This window comes from Rhipicephalus microplus, chromosome 5 (genome assembly GCF_043290135.1).
Source record: "Rhipicephalus microplus isolate Deutch F79 chromosome 5, USDA_Rmic, whole genome shotgun sequence".
In the NCBI taxonomy this organism is placed as follows: Eukaryota; Metazoa; Arthropoda; class Arachnida; order Ixodida; family Ixodidae; genus Rhipicephalus; species Rhipicephalus microplus.
In genome coordinates this window covers 745,660-756,276 of record NC_134704.1, presented here as the reverse complement: position 1 = coordinate 756,276, position 10,617 = coordinate 745,660, and the positions used below count along the sequence as shown (strand labels likewise).

Genomic DNA, 10,617 nt, shown 5'->3' with positions numbered 1-10,617 from the left:
ACCTATGCGTGCAAGTTGTCGGGCTTGTTCGGCAAGCTGAGTATATAATCGGTATTCGTTTCGGCGTCTTCGCGCTCGTGCGGCAGCATAGCATCCAGCATAGTGGTGACTTCACGACCATGAAGAAGGGGGAATGGCGTTGTTCTTGTTGTTTCTTGATGAGCCGTGTTATAGGCGAACGTGACATACGGCAAGATCTCGTTCCAGTTTTTATGCTCCACATCGACGTAAATGCAGAGCATATTCACAAGGTCTTGTTGAGACGCTCCGTAAGACCATTTGCTTGCGGATGACACGCCGTTGTTCACCGGTGGAATGTGCCACTAAGTCTTAAAACTGTCTGTAATAGTTCGGCTGCGAATGCAGTTCCCCTGTCAGTTATTACCACTGATGGAGCGCCATGCCTCAGCACCACATTCTCTACGAGCAATCAAGCTGCTTCGCTTGCCGTGCCCCTGTCCAGAGCCTTGGTTTCAGCGTAACGAGTAAGGTAGTCGGTGGCTACTATAATCCGTCTGCGACCTGCCGATGAGGTTGGAAATGGGTCCAAAAGATCCATTCCGACTTGAACGAATGGAGTAACAGGCACGTCAATAGGATGGAGGAGGCCTGCTGGTTTGACGATGGAACTTTTCTGCGCTGGCAATCAAGGCACGTCCGACCATAGTGTTGAACGGTCGCCGTCAGTCTTGGCCAGTAGTATTTCTGCCTCACTCTGCACAACGTACGCGTGTAAACCAAGTGGCCGGATGTTGGTTTATCGTGGCATGCCTGTAATACTTCGCTCCTTAGAGATGTAGCGACGACAAGTAAGTAGTCGTTTCCGTGTGGCTTGAAGTTCATCTTATAAAGGACGTCGTTGCACAAGCAAAATGACGAAAGCCCTCTCGCAAACAGTCTAAGTACAGCTGAAGTGCGACCCTCTAAAAAACGTATTATGGGTTCTAGTTCAAGGTCGTCTCGTTGCAGCTGTGCAACAGTTGCCGTGTTTACAACTCCGACAAAGGCTGTATCATCATCTTCTGCCGTCGCAGGGTCGTATGGCGCACAAGAAAGGCAATCAGCGTCTGAATGTCGCTTCCCCGATCTGTAGACCACCGTCATGTCAAATTCTTGAAGCTTCAGGCTCCAGCGTTAAAAGGACATTAAAAGGACTACCATACAGATATGGGCGGAATTTTATAACCGCCCACACCACCGCAAGGCACTATTTTTCCGTGGTGGAATAATTTTCTTCTGATTACTCGTTTGGCACCATCCTGCCACTGCACGAGTACAGCTCCTAAGCGAACACTGCTAGCGTCAGTGTGCGCTGTTGTCGGGGTGTCATCATCAAAGTGTGCGACGACTGGTGGCTTCTGAAGGCGTTGCCACAGCTCGTGGAATGATTTTTGCTTTTCTTCATTCCATACGAATGCGGCGTTTTCTCTGGTAAGGCGGGTCAACGGTCAGGCAATATGTGAGAAGTTCTCAATGAAGCGTTGGTAGTACGCACACAGTCCTAAAAACCGTCTGACCGTTTTTTTTGTCAGTAGGCGCTGGAAAATTCGTAACGGCAGCTATTTTTTCAGAGTCAGGCCGCACACCTTCACTACTGACAAGATGCCCCAGGAACAGAAGCTCTTCGAAGCGGAAGTGGCATTTTTCCGCCTTAAGTGTTAGCTCGGCAGAACGAATAGCTTGATATACTGAGTGCAGTCGCCTGACGTGTTTGTCGAATGTGGCAGAAAATACGATGACGTCGTCTAAATACACTAAGCACGTCTGCCACTTGAGGCCTGATAGCACGGTGTCCATTAGCCACTGAAACGTTGCCGGTGCTGGGCACAAGCCAAATGGAAGTACCTTAAGTTCAAAAAGGCCATCAGGTGTCACAAAAGCTATTTTCTGCCGGTTTTTATCGACTTCTATCTGCCAATACACACTCCTTAGATCCATCGACGAAAAATAACGCGCATGCCGTAGTCCATCGAGTGAATCGTCGATACGTGGAAGTGGGTAGACGTCTTTTTTTGTCACCTGATTCAGCTTGCGGTAATCCACGTAAAAACGTAAGGTGCCGTCTTTTTTTTTTTTTTTTTCACTAATACAACCGGCGAAGCCCAAGGGCTTTTCGACGGCTGAATAACGTCGTCTTCAAGCATCTGTCGCACCTGGTTTTCGATGGCTTCACGTTCTCGCGGAGCGACCCGGTCCGGGTTTTGCCTGATGGGTCTGGTCATGTCGCCCGTTATAATTCGATGTTTCATCAGTGGCGTTTGACGGATCCTGAACGTCGAAGAGAAACAATCTTCAAACTTGCTAATAAGCTGCATGATACTTTGCTTCTGCGCCGGCAGCAAAATTGGGCCAATATCAACAGATAGAGGTATGGGGGGCAGATCAGTTGAATTATCTTTTTCAAGAGTTAGGCAGTGTGTCATCTCGGGGAGCTTTTCCATGTACGCCTACTGCCATGCCCTTCGTTAGATGTCGGCATTCAGAGCTGAAGTTCGTAACAAGGACGTGCGTGTGTCCGCATTTTATGCTCACGACGCCTCTTGCCATACATAAACCATGGCTGAATAGCAGTGTTGGAATTCGCTCAGCGATGTTTTCAGAACTGCTGGACGTGTCAAATGTCACAGCCACGAGTGCACTTGACCGCGGTGGGATGGTCACGTCGTCGTCGAACACTCGCAAAGGCTTACGCCGCTGGTCTGTACAGGGCCCATCCGAAACTTGATCTCGGGCCATCCAAAACATAACAGATCTCTCAGGAATATTGATAACGGCACCATATTAACAGAGGAAGTCCATGCCCAAAATCAGGTCTTTGCAGCACTCCGGTAAAATTATGAAAGTAGCGACGAAATCTGAACTGCCGATATTAATTCGGGCGGTACATTTGCCCGTCGGCGTCACCAATTGACCCCATGCGGTTCTTATGTTTGGGCCTGTCCATATTGTTCTGACTTTCTTTAGGCAGTCGGCGAGTTTACGGCTGATAATAGAGAAGTCCGCACCAGTATATCTACCAGCGTTCTTACTGGGCGTCTGTCTATACAAATGTCTAGATTGACGCTTACGATTTCCGTTGATGTCGGTGGCGTCATATCGTCCTTGGTATCGTGCGTCGTACGATCCGTGGCATCATTCGTTGTATTGCATCGTAGTGAAGATGTTGGGGGTGTGATAGCATCTCCACGGGCGGCAACCTTCCCCCCTCCCCCCAAAGGTCGCTGCTGTTAGTTTCCCCGACGAGGGCTAGGAGATCTGCCCCGGACCACCTCGGAGTGACTGCGCTGCTGCGGCGAGTTAGGTGCAGGTGAAAGAGAGCGGGGTCGACGATACGGCACTGCTGTCACGGCGGTTATCGAAATAAGCACGAGGGCAGGTTTGTAGAAAGTTCTGATGTCTACGGTCATGGTACGGGCAATTGCAGAAAATATGGCCGGCTTCTCCACAATGTAAGCAAAGTGGTCGACGGTGCGCCACGAGTCCGTCTTACGGATGAATGGTTGACTGGTGGGCATGCTTTGCGACTGAGATGCAGATGTCGGCGGAGTGTACATCGGCGACGTTTGCATAGGCACGTTAGACTGTGGATACAGCTGCGGTGGATTGAGAGCTGGGGCCCACAGCTCGTTGTAAGGCCCTTTGCTGACGTCACGATGAGCAAGTGGTGACGGGTTGTACGACACTGGAGTGGGTCGACGGACAGCTGATGCGTAGCTTACAGACCGCTGGTCTGAGAGCGATTCGGGCGATGAAAATGCCTGGCGGAGTTCTTGCCGCACAACTTCTGCAACGCAAGGCATGGTATTTTCTTGCGGAGTCACAAGGAGGTTCCGGATCTCCTCCCGAACCTCACGAATGAGCTCACGCAGAGAACACTCACTACCGGCAGTGAAAGCAGAGAGGCTGGGAGGTGTCTTGTTTGGTTGGTCATGGTATCGGCGCCGTTGCTGCAGTGCTCGCTTGATTGTCGTAGCTTCTTTGACAAATTCCGCTACGCTTGTTGGCGGGTTGCGTAGGAGACCGGCAAACAGCTCTTCCTTGCCGCCTCTCATCAAATGTCGGAGTTTTTTACCTTCAGGCATCTCGGGGTCAGCCCGCTGAAATAGGCGGGCTATGTCTTTCGCAAACATGGCGACGCTCTCGTTTGGTTTCTGTATGCGTGCCTCGATGAGCTGCAGAGCAGAATCACGACGGTCGGTGTTTGCGAATGTCCCAAGAATTCGCTGCCAAAATTCCTCCCACGAAGACAGCGTTGACTCGTGGTTCTCGTACCACGTACGAGCGCTGTCTGCCAAAGCAAATTAGACACGTGATAACTTTTGTTCAGTGGGCCAGCGGTTGGCTTTGGAGACTCGCTCATACTGGGGCTATCCAGTCCTCAACCTCTTCATAAACCTCACCGTGGAAAGTCTCAGGAATTAGAGGCTGATCAACAATAAGCTGTTAAGGCCCTCTGGTGGCAATTTCTCCAGGCACGGTGTGTTGCTGGAAAAGTTCGAGCGGGATTGCCTTGGGACTAAGGCCTCGCTTTCGGCGACTGTTGCAGTGGACAGGAGTATCCACTGCAAGAATGGGTTGCGGTGGCGGACTTGATGTGCCAGGGCGCGGAGGTGTCCCAAGCATCAGTCGGAGCTCCAGCACCTCCACCAATGCTGCTAGGTGAAAATAACAGGATACAGGACGACGGTGCGACCAGGAAAAGCGAGGTCTGTATTAACAGAACAAAAGAGCAGCTGCTTCGACGTCGTCTTCTTCGGAGGAACTGTGGGTGCTGTCCACGCTCATCACTTCGTCGTCCTCTATCTTCTTGCCCAGCCTTTAGTCGTGACAATATATATATATATATATATATATATATATATATATATATATATATATATATATATATATATATGTAATGTCGTAAATTTTATTTAGCATTATGTTTCTTATTCTAGCCCTGCTTGCCACACTGTTTAGCAATAAAATTTGTGCTCACTATGGCTTGCCACACTGCATTTTTCATTATGCTGTTTTAGGTTTGTGACCACCAGGTCGCGGGTTCAAATCTTGGTTGCAGCAGCTGCATTTTCTATGAAGGCGAAATTGCTGTAGGTCCATTTGCTCAGATTTGAGGACAAGCTAAAGAAACACAGGTAGTCGACATTTCCCAACCCCTTCACTACGGCGTCTCTCATAATCGTATGGTGGTCTTGGCTCGTTAAACCCCACATATCAATCAATCAGGTTTATGACAACCATATTTTTATTTATCAGCTTAAGTCACATGATGTCATGATGAGTATGTTAGTAAGCCTTTCTAAGGTTAAGATTGGCCTGCACGTTCGCCTGTATTACACCTTTGTCATTAGACACTTCGGAATGCCTTTAGCCGTTAGGGCATAGTAAAGTTATGTATCAATATATTGTACCGGCATACAAGCGAAGGTCAGTAAATAAACCAAATATTCTGTCGTGCGCGCATGCGTGTGTACATGCGTGTATGTGTTTAAATGTTAGCAGAACATGCGAAGGTTCAATAGAAATGTTATTCTCTGGTTTGAGTATATCTTAGCACACGTACGAAGAGTCACACTGTAATATGCTTGAACGTGGCCTAGCAGGCTTTGGAACTGTGTCTGGCTTTTACTATTAAAACGAATCTCTGCCTAGTAAAAATTATCGTGTGATCGAATCCGGTGAGATCTGTTATGACAGGTACACATATGACCATTGCTGAGTACACTGTAACCGCTGCAGCATTAATACATCGCTGAGCCAACTTACAATGCCCACGGTCAAGATTCCTGCCCAAAATTTCAGAGTTGCAAAGCCTTGAAAAACACCACGACACGTTTTCCCATGTGCAAACATCATTCACTGTAAAAGCGCCCAAGAATGATATTGCAGGGTGTCTACCAACCTGGAAAAGTCAGGGAAAATTGGACCCTTCTGAAAAAGTCGAGGAATTTTTGAAAAACCTGGCCAGGTCATGAAAAATGACAGCAGGTCTGTGTGACCGTCAAAAAAAGTAAGCGTTACCCTTGATCAAAGCTAAAAATGTCTCTCTCTCATCTGCAACTACAGTGAGCTGCTAGAAAGCGCGTGAAAAAAAAAAGAAAACAGTGCATAACTCTCGCTTCTTAATTGAAACACGAAAGGATACGTCGACCCATAGAAGACAAGGTTTACCGACATTTAAGTACCCGATATGGGAAAGAGCCTTGTTCACAATAAAAGCCATGAGAAAGGCACAGTGTACTAAAGTATGCCTAAATACGTGATGTAAGCAGCGAGCGTAAATTGTCAGAAGCCTCCCATCACTTCAGTTCAGCGTATGTATACAGTCGTCTGTATCTGGATTCGAGGTGCAGGCATGATGCAAACTTCTTTTAAATGTGGAGCGTTTTATAGTTGCACCTACTCGCGAATCCTACGTCGGCGGTGGTGTCTACACCCCTACTGCGCATGCTAGAGTTTTGTGTTAACTGTCGCTTCCCCCACTCTCTCGCCTCGCAAGGCTGACGCAGGTAGCGCCTGCTAGTCAAAAAGGACTGCTCGTGCTGCACAACTGTTCACTGACCACCCCATATATGTAGGCACTAGATCGGGCATTCGCAATTGTCACACAGGTCCCGTTAATTAGAGAGGCGATCGCCGGGCTAATTCCAAGGGCCGAAGTATCGGCCCCCCGAACCGCACCACGAAAGCGTGGACAATTAGAAGTGGTCCTTTTTGGCGCGCCAGCGGACGCCGGCTGTGGCCCAAAGAACAAGTCAGAGCCGAGAGTTGATAAACAAACAAAATTATATTCTCAATAATGGCAGATCGAAAACAATACACAAGAATGTTCACTCCACAATAGTTGCATACAATATGCCACCAATCAAACAACGTACTACACAATACAATCAGCCTCACTCGAAACAACGGACACAGACAACCATACGCACTACAATGCAGTCACATGCATTGAACAACCAAGACACTTAAAGACTAAAGAGATAGAAAACCTATCCAGTCCACAGTTCTTGGAACAAAAGTCTGGATGATACTCTTCCGAGAATCACTCACTCAAAGTCCAGCGTTGTTGTCGTTCCGCGCCCTCGAAGTTTCTCTTCCAGGAAACCTCGCGTCTTCAATTGGCCACTCTCCAAGCTTCAAACTTCTTCGCCCGAACACGTCGGCTTCACACACGCAGCTGTTGCTACGCCTCTTCGCTCGATAGCGGTAAACACACACTCTTGCCTGTAGCTCGAGTCATCACCCCTCAGGTGGAAATCCTCTTCATCTCTGCTTTGTCGCTACGGACAAAACCTTCGCCGACTACACGGCGGTATACCTACGCGCTCTGGCGCTAACTTCCGTCTTCTCCTGCTCTCTCGTCTCGGCTGCTCGATTAAATACCTTCCGCGCGAGATTCCAGAAGGTTCTCGTCATTTCGTCGGCGCGATACGCAGCGAAGGCTGGGGAGAGGGCGAGCCGGTTGGAATGCCCTCCGCGATGGATGACTCAACCCGGCGTGACCACGCCTCTTTCGTTCTAGAAATTTCGCGGGCTTGCTCGGCCGCCGATGTGGGGTGAGGAGGTTCGTCGGCGAAGCCACGCTTTCGAGGGGAGAGCGCGCGCCCAGGGAGCCTTGGATGTTTGTTTTCTTTTTTTTTTCTTTTGACCTCCCGGCGTCTCTCCCGCGCGTTATCGCAAGAATTTGGCGGCGCAATTGATTGAGACGCCCTTGACTGAATTGCTGTGACAGCAATTCAGTCAAGGGCGTCTTTACTTGGCTTTCGCTTGACTTGACACTTTGCTTGCGATGGAAGCAACAGTACCTTCAACCAGTAGTGGGGCACAACCCAAGTGTATTCCATCACTCATTGAAAGCAACACTTCTACTTCAGTCAATAAATACGAATAATAAAGACAAAATAACGATTAAGCATTCCCGAACCTTACCCAATTATGCAACATTCAAGCGATACCCCAACAACTCCGTGACGCATTTACTCAAGCCCCCCCCCCCCCCAGTGGGAGGAGGAAGAATAAACTTTAGAGAGTTTTAGTACTGTGGAATGGTGCTACGTACGCATCACGCAAGCTCCTTGCGTTACGTGGCGTCGTTTGCCACTAATCGGGTTTTAGTACGCCGTAGTACCCGCGTACGTAACGAGCGTGAAGCGTGTTGCGCCATCTGGTTGATCAAAATAGAAGCACGTGTAGTTGACAGCCAATGTGAGCCAATCCAAGTGTTATAGCCAGATTATGGCCATATTTTAAGCCACAGAGCCGGTCGGTGCTTGCCTTCGATGCCGCCATTTCGCAAAACGAAGTCTCGCGCTGTCGCGAACTTGTTCGAGAGTGGTGCAATCAGCTCATACGTACGCACGCACACATCTCATGCGTGCGTACGTAGCGGCTGCGTACGTAACGCGATACGTGCGCGTTGCGGTCTACGCATGCGCACTACGCAGAACGTGGCATCCTTACGTACGCAACGGCGCCACGTACGCAGCGTACGCAGTACTAAAACTCTTTATTATTATAAGAAATCAGCAGGTTTGGATGGCCGGTCCTAGGCCTCCCATGAGGGGACGTCAAGGGCTTGCCTCGACGCCGCCTCACGGGCGTGCTGGGTCACCCAGGTTTGGTTGTCAAGGCCAGGGCTCCGCAGATCATCATGGAGCTTCGACGAAAGGGTCGTGGTGTTAGTGTGTCCGTACTGTGCCGGGCACTCCCACAGCTGCAGGTTTTTTCTTTGTCCAGAACACACATGTTTTACAAGTCTATTTGGGTCTGTAGATTCCGCGTGTCCAGCAAGGGCAGTCGAGGCCACGCGTCGTTTTTTGGCGTCATATTTGTGTTTAACTCCTTTCTTGAAGTCACCAGTTTTACCAATGTACTGGTTGTAACAATTGTGGCAGCCTATGGCATAAACAAGACCAAGGTAATTTCTGCTCAGTAACTTGTCCTTCACATTGGCTAAAGCATTCCTTAGCTTCCATGTTGGTACATCCACTATTTTGATGTCTGTTGCTTCTACATATCACACAGCATATCTGACTTTTGAGCCACAACTTCACTCGTGTCTGTAAACTTGTGCATGTTTGTCTAGGCCACAATTGGCTTGAAGGCCGTCTGGTTTGTCTAAATTAGAAGTGCCATCAGCAGACTATTATTATTATTAATGCTATTATCACTGGTGATGCAACAGCAAACGACCTCAACTACACACTTATTGCTGGTAGCTCGTGCTTCAAGGGTAGCACTTGTGTAACATCAGGTAAATTTCTGATTTCAGCTTTATGAGACTGTGTAAATATATCTGCAATTATTTTTTAGCGTGACCTCCGCAGAAGAGTACGTAAACCAAGGTAACGTGCCCGCATCCATGATTCATCAGTGGAATCAAGGAAGCTGTTGCACCTTGACAGATTCTTTCTTGCCACCACCTATTCAAACGTCGGCATTGTAAAGGCTGTCTCCAGCTTTCATTGCAGCCCTCCGAGGACTTTCATTGCACTTCATGTATCGGAGTCCAGGGACATAAAATACAAACATAAATGTGCTTGGCGAAAAAAGAAACAAAGTTTTGCAGTACGGTTCTGTTTTTCAACGTTGTCATTACTCGTTGTCAAGGCAAGGTACACAAAATACACGAGTAGTAGTTATTCAGCTTTGTTTTTTACTGAAAAGTATATTTTAGAGGTGCGCAAATTAGGTGGCAATGCAAATCAATAGTAAATACAGCAGTCCAGGTCGAATAACATCTAATCCAATCAATATCTTGAATGGTTGAGTCAGTAAATACAGCAGTTCAGGTAGATCTAATTCAATTCAATCCACATCCTAAGCGGCGTGGGCTATAGCCATTATAAGAAACTAGATTATACTCCAGTGGCAGAACCGGCCAGGCTCTCATGTCCTCATTTTGCACGGATGCCCCGAGACGCCGCCCTTTCTACATTTCCTAGCAGCTTTGACTGCGATGTCGGACTATCGCAGGCTCCCTCAAACTTTCATCTGTTGCTGCTTTTCAGTGGTATATTTGCTTCCTGGTTCTCCCGAACATAAAACAGCTGACTTGCTCACTACCTGGCTCGGGGGTTTTATTTTGGCCAGATATACATTTTTTTTTTTCACAGTTACCACACGTGCTCACAACATTCTGACTGCGTCTGGTAGATATGTTTACTTATATGGAGCGCCTGTTTTTTTTTTTTTTACCACTAGATGGTTTGTTTACAGTGCACAGAGTTTTCCATGCAGATGTGGCAGTGATGTAATTTGCTTTTAATCTCCATGGAGAACCTGTAAAAGTCAGGGAATTTAGAAATATCAAATTGGTAGACATCTTGTATTGATAGTAGTACTGCTCAGTTTATACATCACGTCAGCTTGAAGCGACGGAAAAAAAAAAAGGTGGGTAAGTGGTGAGAGGGAGAGGGTTCGCACGAAAAACTTTAAGGGGGAGGGGTTCTCAAGGATGAACATGCTACTGTTGAAAAGAAGCAGTTTTATTGTTTCTCCATGTTGTGAGACTGCAAGAGTAGACAGCAGGTGTTGTGGCCATTATTCTTTGCCAGGTCATATGCTGTAGCAAAAAAGAATTAACAATGCTGTTAGAAACTTGCAAAATACGGC

General features: G+C 47.9%; 1 protein-coding gene across 4 annotated transcripts in view; it reads right to left on the bottom strand.

Annotated features, from left to right (window-relative positions):
* Nucleotides 1–6,768: 6,768 nt before the first annotated feature.
* Nucleotides 6,769–10,617, bottom strand: part of LOC119175125 (ankyrin repeat domain-containing protein 16) — a 102,706-nt gene continuing 98,857 nt past the window's right edge. For 3 of the 4 annotated variants that reach the window (XM_037426366.2, XM_037426364.2, XM_037426363.2), the window contains one exon: nucleotides 10,470–10,567. In XM_037426366.2, coding sequence (XP_037282263.2) covers nucleotides 10,491–10,567 — 77 coding nt within the window. In that variant the 3' untranslated portion in view covers nucleotides 10,470–10,490. Of the gene's footprint in view, nucleotides 10,568–10,617 lie in introns of all 4 variants that reach the window. The other variant, XM_037426365.2, reaches the window with a different exon arrangement.